The following is an 18,061-nucleotide window of genomic DNA, read 5'->3' on the forward strand; positions in this document are numbered from 1 at the left end:
TGGTTGGCGCCATGACACAAAGTGAGCATTTTATACCAGAATTAAAGTGGATATTTGACAGTTTCTGTCAGAAAGTTCAGAGCAAAGAATTTGCGAGACAAGATTTATTGCATATTTTATATGGGACACATCTGTTTCTTTGCTGCGTTTTTGTTTAAATAAAAGAAGCAATGAAGGTTCTTTAAGAAACAAAGGCTGTCAATAAAAAGCACGAATAGAAAAACTACRTTATTGAGAAAGAGTTTAATCATTCTGACCTTCTAAAAACGTGCTGCTTGGAAGCGTGACAGTCACCTTCCCCCTTCGGCTCTGCCCCACAGACATGCCGGGGAGGGGGGAACCTCAAGCCCAAACTGATCAGCCAATACATGGCTACCCACATTTAAAGGTAAATCAAACCAAAATGAAAACAAAGTCTAAACTAACTGCTGGCATTAGACATTTAAAAAAGTCTAATAATTCTGAAACATAGCAGAAATAAAATTATCGGTTTCTTCTCCACCCTATTAATAAGCTTATTGATATTACAAAGTTTTTTTTTAATTCCTTAATTAATATTTGATTCTTAGAAGAATCCTTTTTAAGAAAAAACAATGGTGTGTCTTATACAAGAGAGAGAAATTATTCTAAGAAAATTCTGAATTCTAAGCCAATGAACTTCCCGTTTATAAAAGCTCACATTCAATATGAAATCCTAAGATTCAGCTTGGGAAATACAAAATATAAATAGGATTCTATTGAAAAAAAAACCATAGTGACAAAATAACTTATATTCTTCAAAAATCACCTATGTCTTTTTAAAAAGACTTAACATCTTATTTAATGTCTACTTAAAGAACATGTTAATAGAAAAAACAACTCTGTTGGACTATATAGTTATATTATGCAGAAATACTTGATAGTCAGATTAAAAAATCATAACCATAAGTGTAATAATTTCCTAAACCAAAATGAAATAACCTCTTTTACAAAATCACAAATATTTATGATTTGTTGTCACACTACCAGTGAATTCAATTCTTATCTTTAACTCAAAATCCTTCTACAACTTAGCCTTGAGCAGGAAAAATTAGGTAAGTGTGACTTTTGAAAGACCTCTAATTTGAAACAAAATGTAGAACAAAAGCAAAGTTGCACCTGCAATACTTCTCCTTTTTGCCACAAACAAAATACAGAGGTAAGCAACACATTTTTAGTATACTAAGTTTTAAGAAGTTTTTTGGCCAGGATTCTTTTAATGGACTTTTTTTAAAAACAAAAAACCAAAAACCAAAAAACCAAGAAACACCAAACCATTCAAGTACAAGGCAAACACTTCTCTGTGCTTCCCTTCTCTAAAATAAACACATAGCAAAATATATGTTTTTTWAAATCTCTAAATCAAAGCCCTATAATTTTCCTTATGGGGAAAGGATGAGAGGAAAAGTAAAGCATGCATGACACACATTAGTCATGCTGCTTAATTCACTCCTACAAAGCACTCAGATACTACCATCATGAGAGCAATAAATGAAAACAGCGCAGCAAAGAAAAAAAATCATGTGGTAGCATAACCGAGACCAGGAAAATAACAACAACAATAATAATTATTATTGCCTCTCCCTATGCTATTTTGTTCTTTTACAATTTGCCTGTTTTCTGTGCTGGACTCCATGCTGCAGTATCCTGATGGTTTTTCCCCATAACGTATGCATGTATATGTTTTTCTATTGCTTATATTTTTCCTCATGTAAAAATAAAGAGGATAATATTAATATTAGGTAAYATGATCAGGCAATATGAGTGCAGCAGCAGCTAAGGCCATGGCTGCAGAATTTCTTTTCACCATACCTTTGGGCTTTTATTGCCAYCTCACGGCTTATTGTTACCTTTTAGCTCTTGAAAATGACCTTCACTCAATATAATAGAAGGCCATTGCAAAAGGGAAACAAAAGAATAGAAATATATGAAAAGAATCATTGAAGTAAAATCCTAAAAGATGGAGACAATTCAAACACTGAAATGTTAGTAGAAAAGTTATAGTTATAGCACTGAAGTTTTATTTTACTACCACTTGATTAAATCTCAACTGTTAAAAGATACAAACACTTCTGAAAATGGCAATTTACACAAACCATATCAACACCATATCTAAATTCACTCTAATGTGATATACYCAGTCATAATTAACTCAATTCCTTTTAATTTGTTGCTCTACTAAAAAAAAACTCTTGAATGGACTTATAAAACTGTTTGCAGAATAAAATTAATAATATATTTCGGAATTTAAAGATCTATAATGACAGAATTTTCTTTACAYCAAAAATTGAACAGGACAACTTACTATACAACATTTTGGGAAATTTTCAAGTTTAAAAGGCAAATTTAAATCTTAAGGCAATTTACTCTGTTCATTGTTCATATCAAACCCCAAACAACCTGAAATTACACTGAAGTGGATAATGTCTGACATTTAAAAGAAAGGAAAGCCAAAGTTTACCAACTATAATTTCATTTAAAAATGTAGAGTTAGTTCTCCTAATCAAGCCTGGAGTTTCTTTGTCCTAGGAGCTGCCTAATTACATGTAAAGAAGGAGTACTTGATGTGGAAAGCTTAAATAACCTTATACACAAGTAAGTATCCAACACCCATTCAAGTTTAAGTCACTTAAATGAGTTCAGTCAAACCTGGGCCAGGCCCATTGGGCAAAAATTAAAGGTGCAGAATCGCGTCAAAAACACTGATTAACTGCACTGCTAACATTACAGACAATCAGAACAGATAGATTTCATACAGCAGTTTTTCCTTTCCACGCGTATAAGCGTTTCCGTGCTCCTGCTTGGCCAGCGAGGCTACCCTCCTGCCCTGGTCAGATCTGCTTGCCCGGGTCGGCACCAGAACTCCCGGCCACCACCTTCCATTCCAGAGGCGGCAACGCCGGCAGGCAGGCATCTTCGGGCTCTGCCTAGTCTTTTCAGGATGAAAGTCTTTAAACACGTTTTGTACAATTATTTATATCCCAAATTATGCTCTACAGTAGCTGCAAAGAAGTTCTATTTACTTTTAGACTTTGAAACTAGCTGACTTTGGATAAAGATTAGATAGCTAAAAAACTCCTGAAACTAATATGAGTGGGTTGATTTATACGCTCTGACAGAAATACAGTTCCAATTCCATTCATACATCTATTAAGAGAAAAAAAACCTACTGACTGCTCCTCTGGTACGCTGACACATAGAAGCACTGTAAGTGCTCAGGAAAAAACATTCCTATAAGAATGGAAATCACACAGAACAAAGGTATTTATTAGGATCCCAAAATTGGATAAATTATTTTTAAGTTTCAGTACTAGGACGAAAACTCTTGGAATTAGGATACTTGTACTAGAATTTAAAGCTTCACAACAAAGCTATTTGTGGCGTTGAACAGAGTGTTGAACATCAATCATGAAAGGTCATGCCAGACATGACTCAGAAGAAGCCTAGTCTCTGTGAAGGTAAAAAATACAGAAATGCAAGAAAATCCAAGGGAATGATACGATCATAATTCGATAAGCAGTAAGCCTTCAAGGCTGACCAAAACAGCCAGGACAAAGTCACTGAAATTGCATTTCAGTGCAAAGTATTTTAAATACCTTGCCCTGGCATCTGAAGTATTTAGACATAAAGATACCACAGCAAAGAATGTACAGCTTGCAAGAGAAGCTGAAGAGACCTTTGGAAATCAGGGATGCTTCTTGGATTTAGGAGTATGTGTCTTATATGGCAATTGTAATCACACTGGATCATCTTTTTACTCTGCCATTCTCCAACTATGAGAGTTTAGTAGCGTCCTGGTCCTTTGTCTTTTAACTAGCTTCAAACGTCTCAGAATTCCCCTAGAATACTGTGATGGTTGCTTTTGTTCTCAGAATAAATGGTTCTACTAGACCCTACTCATCAAGTTTGGATGTCAAATTTACTTGTCTTTATGTCTTCAAAAAAATTTTCTTTTTGATGGTTACTTCATGTCTGGCGTACAGACTTCACCTGTTATTATTTGTTTCACAAAGAAAACTATAGCTTACACCATTATAGATCCTAATCCAGAGAGCTGCATTTTCTTGCTCAAATTTTCAGCAACACATACCTGTATCAATCCCTTGTGAAAAACTTTAAAACAGGATATTCATTGTCTACACAGGTAACAAACATGGTTGAGAAAAATGATCAACAAACCAGAAGTAGGAAATGCTATAGTGAAAGGTATTTGCAAACTTGATCCATAGGGTATCATCTGAAATTACAGAGGTCAGGGACAAACACGAGGAGAGAGTGACCAGTATGATAGTGGTTACGAAAGTCTTCTGAGAAAAAGCGTGTTTACATCTTTCACTACTTAAATAAGGACCTTAATCTCTTCTATCCCTTCTAATTTGTGACTCTGTTCTTTCCTTGCAGTAATTTCTTCCATTCATATAAGCAACTTGCTCACTGAAAATATAATCTAAAATAATTAATCAGCAAGTATCCTGATTTCTTGCCAAGGAAAGCTTGCAGAGGGATTTTTAAATTCTCTTAGTACAATAACTTTCAACAGCAGCATAAATAGGATGTTATAAGACCAGGACGTGCCGTGGAAGAGATGGAGAAAATCCAGCTGCATTCTAATGTGGAGCTGCAGAGAATAGTGAGACACAACAAGATACTAAATAGATAAATTGGAGATCATGCAGGAAATTCAATACAATACAGTAAAGAAGAGGAAAGCACGAAAAGAACAACCTAACAGGATACCTATGGAAATGCAACACATATGACCTAAGATTCAGTTTGATTACAGGCCTTTAATGAGTGCTGGAAAAAATCCACAGTAATTGAATAGAAAATATGGATGTTGATAAGAATTTAAGAAGAAAATGTCAGATTGCAGACAAGCTAACAGTGATTATAATAAAGGTATCAGTAATTCTAGATATGCGTGTTATAACTATCACATATATCATCATTTTTGATACTAACATTCATTTTGTCACTCAGTTGCCATTAATAGGAAATCCTCCTCTGTTATGTAATGCCAACGATTTTAGGTCAGCCACCATAATTCAGTGTAACACAGACAATCCAACTGAAAAAAAAGTTGGAAGGAACTGTGGTCTCAGAAATTCTTTCCCTGGCTTCCAACAGAGGATGACTTATTGCACATTTAATTATAAGTGCTCCTAAATTACATTTGTATTCTGCATTCTAGTGGAATTTAACCCTTCAATTTTTATAGCAATTTGTGATTACAGTGGAACTGATTATAGCAATCAGATGTACGCCTGTCTCAAAAATAACTGACTGAAAAATTTCTGAAAAGTCGTATTTTCAACTAACAATTTTCAGAACTTTGATGCTGGTAATTCTTCTGCTAGCATGGGAAGAAACATGTTCATTTCAGAGCAAACTCTTGTTCTTTGAATCAGCTCCCTGTGTCAATATTGCATTAGTTAGAGGCATATGGATACAATCACATTCCAGGACACCTTATTTGGTGTCTTACGGACTGAGGCTATTGTCTAACTGTAAAATCTCCAAGTACCACAGCAATAAGGATCTGTGCTTCGCAGGCTCAYGCCAATTTATGTAAATCACTCTTTCATCTGTTTAAATACACAGATCTTTGAATGATGAAAACAGTTATGACTGTCACAAACAGTTTGAAAGATTAAAGTAATTCTGCTGCTGGCATATAAAACAGCGTTCCACATCTAAACACAAACTTCGCAAGGTCTGTAATGTCATTGCTGGGAAGGATAAAAAGTTTTAAGCAAACATTATCATTGCAAGGAAGTATGACATATTTTTCATGTTTGACACTGGACATAAATATCCTCCCACACTGTTTAATGTGAGAACTGCATATGTGTGGCAGAGATAATAAAACATCTCAGTGAAAACAAATGAAGGAGAAAAAGAGTTATGATATGTAGAACAGAAGATAAAGCTTTGAAGTTAAAAGTCTTCATATTTGCACAGTTTATTCACAAAATGGAGAATCAGTATTGATATGCAGACTGAACAGTCACAGTGTCAGCAATAGCATCCGATATCCTGTAGAACTGGTTACCTTCACAGAAAAATGTTTTCTAGTTGACAGAAGCAGCTATATTAATTGCAGGTAACAAAAAATCAGGGCAACTATGAGATCCTTCTAAACACTATTGCTCTTCTGCTGTTTTTTTAAGTACTGCATTTAAAAAGACAAATGCGGTTGAAATTCAGTGATTTTTAAAATTCATTCTCAATTTTCTTGCTTTGTTTATTCAGCACTAAAAGAAGGTTCAAAAGCTTTACAAATAAAATGGAACMCAAGTATCATGATCCAATATATAGATTAAGGTAGACAAATTCACTACTAGTTTAAAGACAACTATGTGAGTTAGTTTATATGCAGTTTTAGAGTATTTTTTCTAAGACTTCATGATATCTTTATTTCTGTTAATATTAATCCTTCATTGGCAAAAGGTTCTATTTTTGTTGTAAAGAAGCAAGAATGTTAAATATTTTGCAGAGTTTTCTGATATTTTAGGTAAGTAAAGTACATACAAGCTAAACCAAACAGCTAGGAACAAAGACTTGAAACATAATTTCTATATTTGTTTTTAAAACAACAGTGTAATGTCAGACTGTCAAAGAAAATAAGTACTAGTGTAAATTTCTTCCTTATTTTTGACTGTATTAAACTTTATAAGGATACCTCCTGTTAGTAGTAAGACAGAAGCACAAAATTTTGTTATATTTTAAAAATGCTACTGATAATGGTGTCTTTGAGTATTCTTGACTTTATACTGTTGATTGCTGAAGCACTAGAGTTTTGAGTGAAAAGACTTTTGTTTGCTTTAATGTAAGAAATTCCTACGCTCCTACACTCGAATCAAATAGACTACGAACCAAGAAAGGAAGGATGCTTCGCCTAGGTCAATACAAAGAGTACTACCAGATAAACAGAATAAATAACCACATATGAGCATCTACAGCATAAGAACCACATTCAAGACAAGGAGTATCTATATAGCCAAGAACAAATAGGAAATAATCAACAAGAAACAGAAACACTATCAGTCAAAATATACCACAGTAGCRTTAACAGAGAAATTAGTAGGGTAAATTTCTTATATGAATGCTACTATAAAATRGCATATTCTGTATCGGTGTGTATGTAAATGGAAAGAAGTGAAGTTGGGTGAAAACAATGTAAGCTGGTAAAGAGTAATGTGATAACATAATTATTTGAGTAAGAATATTAGGAAAGAAAAACAAAAATAATCAAAATACCTTCCTGGATACTTTCTTGAAATCAAGGTCTAAATGATTCTGGCTTTCAAYGATTTGTTTTGAAAAAAGTCAAACATATGTCAACAAGTTACTTAGAAGGAACTCTGTGATCCCCAAACCAGAGATTCCAATAACGAATCATTATTTTGTCTTCCTACCACTGAACAAATTAGTAAGAAAATATAGAATCACAGYATCCAATGAGCATTTGTTACTTAAATTTTAATAGAAATTATTTTTCTGAAAGTAAAATTATCAAGGTGGAAACGATACAAAGGCAGGAAGGCATGAAACATGAATGAGAAAGGAAGTAACAGCATCAGGCTGTAGTGACCCAGAGCAAACAACTCATGTGGAATTGCTTCATGCATCTGAAAAGGCCAGGAGATAATCTATTTTCCAGTACTCAAGTATCATACAGAATCAGACAGCTCTTCCTCTTTTTCATGCCAGAGGATGTAAGACTTTTGATCAGTATACCTGTGTATTGTTCTTCCAYGACATTTCTTAATTTCTTGGTATTCCCCTTAGAATAATATAAAATAGARAGCAGTTAAGATACAGGTGAAGGGGACTAGCCTTAACAGAGTTTCGATTTTATCTTCTTTTCCAGTGGACTATTTCAATGATCCTCTATGCTGCATTCAAACAGGCAAATGAAGAAGCGTGGAACAACGCTCCTGTTCTGCACCAGAAGTACACTGAAAGGCACAACAAATTGGATGCATGCCCAGCCACTTACTGCAACCTGGCTAACATGATAGAGAAGAAATCACTTGGCAGTAAAACCCAGATTTATTGACGTTTCCCACGTGGTTGCTAACCTTGTCTGAGAAATGCACTACCTGCTGACAGAAYGCTGCAGCATGGTTTGGTCTGCTATCCTATTTTTCTGTCGTACAGCTTCTTGACTACAGGCTATACGAATAGCAGGAGGCTGATCTCTTATACAGTGTAAGAGATACACAAACTTGTAACAAAGCAAAGAATCTAACCAAAGTTTCCCAAGTTCCAGGCTAGCATTCTAACTACAAGACAATTTCTTCTATTATGGGATTAACCTCAGCAAATCTACACTCCTTGATAAATCCCCCTCCATCCATCATGCCCCTGTTACCTTAGGCACTTCAGTGGATCATCTGCCTTTCCCAAATAGCTTTTTGTTCTGTTAATAATGATTTTAAAAAACTGTTTTGTCCTGACATCAGACTACTTGCTTCCCAGACTCTGCTGTAAACGAAATTAATTCCTTTAATCACAAAGTCTCCATCATCAARATGTTTTATTCTTAGAGAATTGAAAAGAGGCAGCTATGCTTTTCCTCTGCTAACTGCAAAGATGCCTGAAGACTTTTTGATTTACACATTCCAGTAAATGAGGAGACATGGAGCCCAGAGTGGAGTTTTTAAATACTTTCTGACCTGGAACCAGCAAAGGGGATTTTGGGACCAGTTTTTACAATATCCTGGATTTACTTGCATTATATATTCCCATATTTATGACAATGGGCAGACAATATGAGATAATCAAGTGGGGAAATAGTAAATAAATTATATTAAAGCTAGTCACCCTCTTCTGTATGCTGTCCACTTTCTGATTTCTATTATTCTTGGGAGGACGCACCAAGACACTAAAAAGGGTCATGAAAAACTAGCACCAGTGGCTACCTGCCAGCATCCCTTGTAGTGAGCTTCACAGCTACAGTACCAACATACTCTCTTCTCCTTTTCAAAGTATAGTATTTTGTTACTAAATATTTCTCATATTAGTTTAGCTATTCTAATTTTTTGTGACAGCCTTGTATCCAAAGAGTAGTTTTTCTTCAAGCAATTCTGAGTAAGAATTTTATAAATTAAAGTGCATTCCAAACCAATCATTAATTTCATGAATTCAATTCATTTTGCATATCAAGACAATTTAAAAGGAAAAACATAGCGAAAATATTTTTGGAAAAAAACAATTCCACTGGCAATACATGAAGTGTATAGTAATTCTTAGATCTCCATATTCTAATAAAATTAGTATAATTTGTTGCATATAATAAAATTAAATTTATTAATAATTATTTCTAYTTTGGGAATAATTTAAACCCATTCCAAAAAAATCATGCATATGAAATAGAGAAATGAAGCATTAACACAGTTTCCACATGAAGTCTTTCATCAAGGAACCACAAAAGACTTTACAAAGATTATCTTCCACTATAAAAAATAGCAAGTATCATTATTTAACATTCTATGTACCGGAAAACTGAAGGCTAAAGAGATTAACCAACTATTCTAGCATCATATGTCAAATAGCTAAACTGGGAATAGAAGCTAAGGGTTCTGGCACCTAATTCCCTCTGTAAGGCACTCAGCTACATTACATCTAGTTACACAAACCAGTACTGACATCAGCAGAAGTACAGTTTATCCCCTCTAGCATTTTAGAATGTCAGTCTCCATAACACTCTCCCTGTTTTTTGTTACAACACAGCAAGTATTAGATTTAATTGGCATTAATTGTAATTACAGAAATGTAAACAGTTCAGTTAAAGCAAATCAATTTTTTTTTTCTTACATTTTCCACTTAACATTGACCAGAAATGATGGGAAATCATATGTGTCAGAAAAACCTGAGTATCTATGAGTTCCAGTCTTATTTTCAAGCCAGAATTTTCAGAAAAGCATCTGAGCTTTGGATACTTGCTGTGAGCTGGCAGGCAATTTTTTCATACATTTGCTTAAACCAGCCACAACTCTTTTTTAAACAAACAAAACTGAAAGCATATGCTTAATGGATGCTCAGCATTATCAGTTAACTCCTGATTTCAGAAAAACAGCTGAGTTTTCAGACACTTATCTAAACTGAACCTCTGAACTTTTTGAAATTTGTCCAATACTTATTCTAATACCACAAATCAAGATGGTTTTCTGCATTATTCTGCACTTCAGTGCAGAACTTTATAGGACCTGCATTCTAACGCCACACAGAGTATTACCCACCAATTATAAAAACTCAAATCTATTATGTAAATGACTGGAGAAGAAACAGGCTCAATAATTACAGGGTCTTCGGGGCACTATACTCGCATAATCTGATGAAAATGAGAACAAACTGAGAGCAAAGACAATAAATGTATCAAAGGAAAACCTGAAAAGGCAGCACAGTGCAATCCTCCATTCTTACTGATGTACTCTGAAACTTCCCTGATTCATCTTTTGTTGCCATTTGCCTACTTTTATCAACGTTTTCTTGTGTCACCTTGCATAGTTTCTTTCCTAGGAAAAATACTTCACCGCCCCAGGGAATCACAAGAACTAAGAGACTGATAGAGGCTGATGTATAGAAACATATTGAAATATATATTTTTAAAATATTTTTAAACTAACTTGAATAAAGGATTTTCTTTTAAATTAGGTGCATGTGAAAAAATGAGAGAACTGTATGTGACTTGTGGTTCTTCATGAAGTTTTTATAAACCATTATATATTTTGAAGAAAATAGGGTGTTTAAATCCAGGAATTCCAGATCAATTCCTTCACTTCCAGGCTCGTGGGCTAGTTAATTAGTCCTACTCTCTCTTTCCTATTTTGTACAATTATCTATGGTAATATTTGAACTTCTGTTCGACACTATTAGAAAATAAAAGCATTTTGACATGTCTCAGAGAAAAATACTTTCCATCTACCTCTAATGTTTGCATCCCAGCTAATTATTCTGGCTAGTATTCAAACAYCACTTCCTCCAAGCTCAAGAGCAGTTCATCCCTATGAGTAAGAGGTGCAGMARRAGGGGCAGGAGACCTGCCTGGGTGAGCAAGGAGCTCTTGGCCAAATTCAGACAGAAGAAAATACACAGAGTGTGGAAGAGGGGACAGGCTGCTTGGGAGAATTACAGGAATGCAGCCAGAGTAGGTAGAGATGCTGCGAGGAAGGCTAAGGCCCAGCTGGAATTGAGTCTGGCAAGGGATGTCAAGGACAACAGGAAGGGCTTCTTCAGATACATCAGCAAGAGGAGGACTCGGGAAAATGTGGGCCCGCTACTGAATGGGGCAGAGGCCCTGGTGACAAGGGATGCAGAGAAGGCAGAATTACTGAATGCCTKCTTTGCTTCAGTCTGCACTGCTAAGGGCAGCCCTCAGGAATCCTGCACCCTGGAAGTGAGGGAGAAAGTCTGCWGAGGGGAAGACTTTCCTTTGGTTGAGGAGGAAAGGATTAGAGACCTTCTGGGCAGGCTAGACATCCACAAATCCMTGGGCCCGGATGGGATGCACCCACGGGKACTGAGGGAGMTGGCGGATGTTGTTGCCAGGCYGCTCTCCATCATCTCTGAAAGGTCCTGGAGAACTGCAGAGGTGCCTGAGGACTGGAAGAAAGCCAAGTCACTCCAGCCTTCAAAAAGGGCAAGAAGCAGGACCCAGGCAACTATAGGCCAGTCAGCCTCACCTCCAACCCTAGAAAGGTGATGGAACAGCTCATTCTGGATGTCATCTTCAGACATATGGAGGAAAAGAAGGTGATCAGGAGTAGCCAGCATGGATTCACCAAGAGGAAATCCTGCTTAMCCAAYCTGATAGCCTTCTTTGATGGAATGACTGGCTGAGCAGATGAGGGGAGAGCAGAGGATGTTGTGTACCTTGACTTCAGCATGGCTTTTGACACTGTCTCCCATGGCATCCTCCTAGATAAGCTCAGGAAGTGCGGGTTAGACGAGTGGACAGTGAGGTGGATTGAGAACTGGCTGAAAGGCAGAGCTCAGAGGGTTGTYATCAGTGGTGTGGAGTCCAGTTGAAGGCCTGTGGCTAGTGGTGTCCCCCAGGGCTCAGTACTGGGTCCCATCCTGTTCAACTTACTCATCAATGACCTGGAGGAGGGGACAGAGTGCCTCCTCAGCAAGTTTGCTGATGATACCAAGCTGGGAGGAGTGGCTGAGACACCTGAGGGCTGTGCTGCCATTCAGAGAGACCTGGACAGGCTGGAGAGTTGGGCGGAGAGGAACCTCATGGTCTCCTGGGGTGCATTAGGAAGAGTGTTGCCAGCWGGTCGAGGGAGGTGATCCTGCCCCTCTACTCAGCCCTGCTGAGGCCTCATCTCGAGTACTGTGTCCAGTTCTGGGCTCCCCAGTACAAGAGAGACACAGAGCTACTGGAGAGAGTCCAGTGTAGGGCTACRAAGATGATCAGAGGGCTGGAGCACCTGCCCTAYGAGGAACGGCTGCGAGAGCTGGGCCTCTTCAGCCTGGGGAAGAGAAGSCTGAGGRGGGATCTGATCAATGTGTACAAGTACCTGAAGGGAGGGTGTCAAGGGGACGGGGACAAACTCTTTTCAGTTGTCCCATGTGACAGGACAAGAGGCAATGGGCAGAAACTGAAGCACAGGAAGTTCTGCCTGACCGTGAGGGGGAATTTCTTCCCTGTGAGAGTGACGGAGCACTGGACCAGGTTGCCCAGAGAGGTTGTGGAGTCTCCTTCTCTGGAGATCTTCAAGGCCCGCCTGGATGCAGCCCTATCTAACATGCTGTAGGTGACCCTGCTGAGTGGGGAGGTTGGACTAGATGATCTCCAGAGGTCCCTCCCAACCTTACTGATTCTGTGATTATATGATTCTATTTCTCTTTTAGCATTAAATATTTCTTTGTTTTGATTTGTAAGTCAATACATTTTTTCCTAAAAGATGCAGACCTGTTTGCCTTTAGTTTGTTTTTCTTACAAGTAATTCACAGACATACACAGATGATGAAAGATATTTTTTTTCTGGAGACAAACGGAAAAGTACCCACCCAGTCATAGTAGCACAGCAGTGAAAAGCTAAACAGGAGGCAGAAATAGCAATAATGACAAAGGACAGTAGGAATTCACCACCAGCTCCAGCAGCTTTCTCCATCCAGAATTACCGATCTATAAAAGGCTACACTAGAAAAAATGAATTCCATTTCCAATCTTTGATGGAAAAACATCAACTGTGAAACAGAATGGCTTAGTATTTGGTAACCAGATATGGGATCTTTTTCCTCATCACTGTTCAAAGTAGACTGAACAGAGTGATCTGTCAGAGCAGTAATAAGAGGTTATTATCATCTCAGGGTTATTTATGTGTCTGCATGTTCAACATCATCACACAGACATATCTAGATTGAGACTGATCATCAATTCCAAAGAAGAATAAGGACATTGATTTGCACTACTGATCACAACTCAAATAAATAATTTGCAGATAGGAATTATCAGTAAATCACAGGCATAGGCTAGAGTGGCTGCACAGAGGACCATCCTGAATTCTTATCTTATCTTAATGTAAAGGTAAAACTCATTAGATTCTAGGTAGAAGTGACCTAAGTTAAATTCTAACAGAATCTCATTTAGCCTACTAAAAAATGTTATTTGCTATAAAAAGTACCTGTAGAAAGAGCACAGTTTTCACTGATGAAAATACTAAGGAGACTGCTTACCTATAGCAGGTACTGTTGCCTTTACTGTTACATACTCAGAGCACATCTGAATGATGTTACGGCTGAACATTTACTGCCAGTCAGCTGAACTGACAAACACCATTGCTGCTAACAGTTGACTATGCTGCCAGCAATACCGATAGACAAGAAAAGAAAGCAAAAGAAAAATCTATAGAAGACCAGTTAAAGATAGAGATGATGGAACAATTAAAATAATTAATTTGCTATAGATCACCAGGCCCATGACAGGAAGAAAGAAAATCAACCCATATTAAAAAACAAGAAAAAAAAATCAGGGAACGGCAGGAGCAGGATATATAAAGTCAGTAAACACTTTTTTAAAGTACTAATGTTGATTCTACCAAAAAAATAGATTTAATTTAAAACATAATTTAAGGAAATTAATAGCTAATTATTTAATGAATTGAGAGTAAACACCAAATAGTTCAAAATAACTATCTACTACAACAATATATCAATGTGGAAAAACGCAAGACAAGCAGCCACCTAAATACAGCAATGACAATGACTTTGAGATACTCATCTGTGTACCCTTCACAAAACCGCTTTGTTTCTTCAGGCGCTAGCTCAGCCTGTGCAATCATTTTTTGTAGGAGGTAAGTACCATCAAGAACTTCAGCACTTTATAGTAGAAGCACAGGCTGCAATTCTTTGACAACAAAAAAGTTCCACAAATTCCAGCAAACCCCTTTCCACGAGGTACATTTTTTTTCACACAAAAAACTTAAGAAAGCTAAGAAATGACAGGTATTATGGAACGATTTGACATCATGGTTCACCCTGATAAGTTCTCAATTAGTTGTATGGAATCTAGAGAAGTTCTCGATGCCAATATAGGCAGATCAATGAAAATGTGTCCTTCACAGCACCACACAGGTAAAACAAATTATTTTATAAAGCAGAAGGACTGCAATGGAGACATAATGCCTCATTTACTGCTTTAAATCATATGGGTACCTATTGACAACTCATCTCAGAAAAAAAGGTAGAAGAAAAAGAAATATCGTAAGATGAGAAGTTAAATTAGGAAAAATAAAAGTATGACCAACTAGCTTAAAATATGAAATTATAAAGCAAAGGAGAACACAGGAAAAATATGAAAAAATGAACAAGGAGGACATACATATGTTTTTACTCTTCTCAGAATACAGAAGACCTGAAACATTAAGAAATGTCCAGTAAAATTAGTAATTATGCAAAGAATTCACTATCCCAGGACACCATGCTGAAATCTTATCCTTTAAAAAATACATATACCATTCACAGATATAAAGATAAATTTTTCTGTTACACAGATAAGGACAAAATTAGAATCTCAGTTTCCACTGGGATAGGTATAAACAAGTCAGCTACAGCAAGGAATATGGTTTTCTACATGAAATGATGTTGCACAACTAATTGCAATCAAGGTCTTTCAACTGGGTCATTTTATCAGATTCCACTCATCAGAAAGTATGGCACCTCAGCTTAGTGAGAGAAACCAGGTACTGGACCGGGTGCTTTACGGCTTGGAACTAAGGTGATAAGTATTTGCTATTCCTCAAGAGATCCAGGGTGTAATAAGAATTACAGAATCTGCAATATGAATGTGGAAGTCAACATTTGCTCAGGGTTTTGGCAAGACTCTGTCAAAATTTAATTGTGGTCCAGATCTGTACCAATCATTTCAGCAGCACATTTTACTGCATTTCTGGCTATTAGTGAGAAAAGAATACAAACATTATTCAGTACTGAATTGCTCTGACAGGATAATCCCTATAGCATTATGAATCAAATAATCTATACAAAATATAATTGTATTGATATGCTACAATACTGTGGCAAGCAAGATCAAGTAGCATGCTGGAGATCCTAAAATACTGCAGAAATATATACTGTAATATCCCAAACYTGGCGCTATTACTCTAAGTAAAAACTTCCAGTTAGGTTGGAAAGACCAACACAATTATCTTGCTGCAACACAAAGATTCCCACTGCAATATTTGCGTTTTAGAAGTTTTGTGATAAGAAATTTGCAGCTTTAATACTGTCCAAATAAATTTTCAACTAAAAGAAAAAATATATCAAACAAATATATCCATTAATGTCCATGGCCTGGAGAAGAGTGAGAAAGAATATTAGCTTATTTAACAGTACAGCTTAACAAGGACTGCTATTTTTAAAACATCTTGTTTTAATTTAGCAAATTATTTAAATATTATAGCCTCATGAAATAAAGTTATTAAAAAGACATTAGAGGGATCTTTATAAAAAGGATTAAGCTAAATCATAAACYATTACAACAGTCTGAATGATCACTAATAGTAAGCACCCATTCTCCCTCCACTCAAATGTTCAGATAATTCTTCTGAGACATCAAATTGTGAAACCATTTAAGATTCTGTGACAAATACTTGCCATTCTGTAATATTTACTTCTTAATACAGTCATCATAAATACAGCGCTAGCTCTGCTAACCAAATAGCCATTAGTCCTAAAAAAAAAAAAAAAAAAAGTACTGCTCCCCCCAAAATGATCAGTTCCTTTGTCTGTCTTGTACAGCTCCAGACACACTATTGCTGGCACACGCAGGTGACATTTGGGAACGGTCTGGGAAAGCAGGGTATCAGGGCTACACATTTCAGCAGCAGCAACTTGCATTTATATTGTCATGAACTGATCAACAAATTGCACCCTCAGATGTGACCCCGTAACTCCTGACTCTATCCTGGTAAATCATTTCCTTAAGCCTTTTTCATCCTCGCACAGAGAAAAATCTTTAAATCTGACTTACTCAGCACATTAGTTATGAGTTAATGAGCACATTAGTGATACAATATGCCATTACTTCATGTATGGACTTTCTCTAGAAGGCTATTTTTCATTCTAATCTGTTATAAGCTTGAAGATTTATTTTCCATCTGATAAGTTTGCTCTATGATGAAAACCTTCTTTAGTTTACCTACAAATAATGATAAAAACAAAGCAGAAAATAATCAGTAGAAAATGGGTGAGATCAAAGAAACAATTATCTTTGAMAAGTCATGTCTAAAATCTGTGTAATTGTTCTTAATGTATATTAAGTGTATCAGGATCATTAATGTATATTAAGTATTTTAGGAACACAACCCATAACAGATAGTAGAAATTTTCAGAGGCAACAGTTATCTAAAGCAGCTTACGTTATATATGACAGACCTCATAAAAAAACACAGTGCCAATAATTTCAAAAAAAATATGGTTACCTTTCTGGAAGAACTCTTCTAATTTCTTCTTGAAGGGCTGGAGATGCTCTTCTGAAGATTCTCTGCAAACTAATTTCATCTGCTTTTCAGAAACTACAAAAAGAAGTTGAGAGATATTTGTGGAAGAATTCATCTACCAGAAATAGATGTCAACACTGGAGAAGCTCAAATTCATATCACTTTGTAAGATGATTTTCTTATGACATATACCTCTTACCATTAAAAACGTSAACTTTATGTGACTATTATCATACACGGAATGAAACTTATGTACAYACAGTATTTAAATTTGAAGAATTAGATGGAGATTTCTTCAGTTATTCAAGCAAACTGTAATACTTGGGAAAAAGACAGGGACATTATGGTGGTGTAGGAAAGAATCTAGCAAAATAACTGAAATAATACTTTTAAGTTTTCAACTCAATATTTGAACAAAGTAGGAACTACAAGTTTGTGGCTAATTTTCTGTATGTTTCAAAAATATTCAGAAAAATGCTACAAAAAGTAATATTTAGAAATTATTTCAGATAAATATGGAATGAAAAAAAGTGTAAAAGTATTAGTAAATATATTTTTTCAGCCATTTAATATATGATGACTATACAATGTACATGTCTATCACAATCACTGATTGCAAGGTGGTGATTATCTTATAATAATCTTRTACAAGTAGTCCCATATATAATAATAATAACAATAATCTGAAAATAACAGCTATATCTGGACATATTTTAACGTATTTCAAAAAGGCATTAGAACAGATTTTCCCAAACGTATAGTGTTTTGACCATTTAAGGCATGCTAGATACTTTCTACAAGCATTACTAACACAAGATTATTAGAAAKGTTGCTCAGATATGTCACATAAGAATATTTAAAGGATCAAGACTGGGATCTATTGTTTCTGAATTATAAAGAAAACACATACAAAACTCCTTCAGTAAAAAAATGTATTTGAATGGAGAGGACTAACATTAATCATAATCAGATGATGGAAATTAAGGGAAAACACTGGCAAATAAAAGCACCAGTGTATAGACAAAAAGTTAACCTGAGGAATGAATTCTAAAGTCCTATCAACCTTAGTAAGAAGATCAACATTTGGA

At 36.0% G+C, this 18,061-nt stretch overlaps 1 protein-coding gene across 1 annotated transcript in view; it reads right to left on the reverse strand.

The window, feature by feature from the left end:
* FMN1 (formin 1) overlaps positions 1 to 18,061 on the reverse strand; it is a 142,976-nt gene that overhangs the window by 24,778 nt on the left and 100,137 nt on the right. Inside the window, exon 13 of the mRNA XM_085306681.1 lies at positions 16,956 to 17,048. Coding sequence (XP_085162807.1) covers positions 16,956 to 17,048 — 93 coding nt within the window. The remainder of the gene's footprint in view (positions 1 to 16,955; positions 17,049 to 18,061) is intronic.

Source organism: Rhea americana, unplaced genomic scaffold (genome assembly GCF_003343005.1).
Source record: "Rhea americana isolate MKP2758 unplaced genomic scaffold, rheAme1 scaffold_245, whole genome shotgun sequence".
Taxonomy (NCBI): Eukaryota; Metazoa; Chordata; class Aves; order Rheiformes; family Rheidae; genus Rhea; species Rhea americana.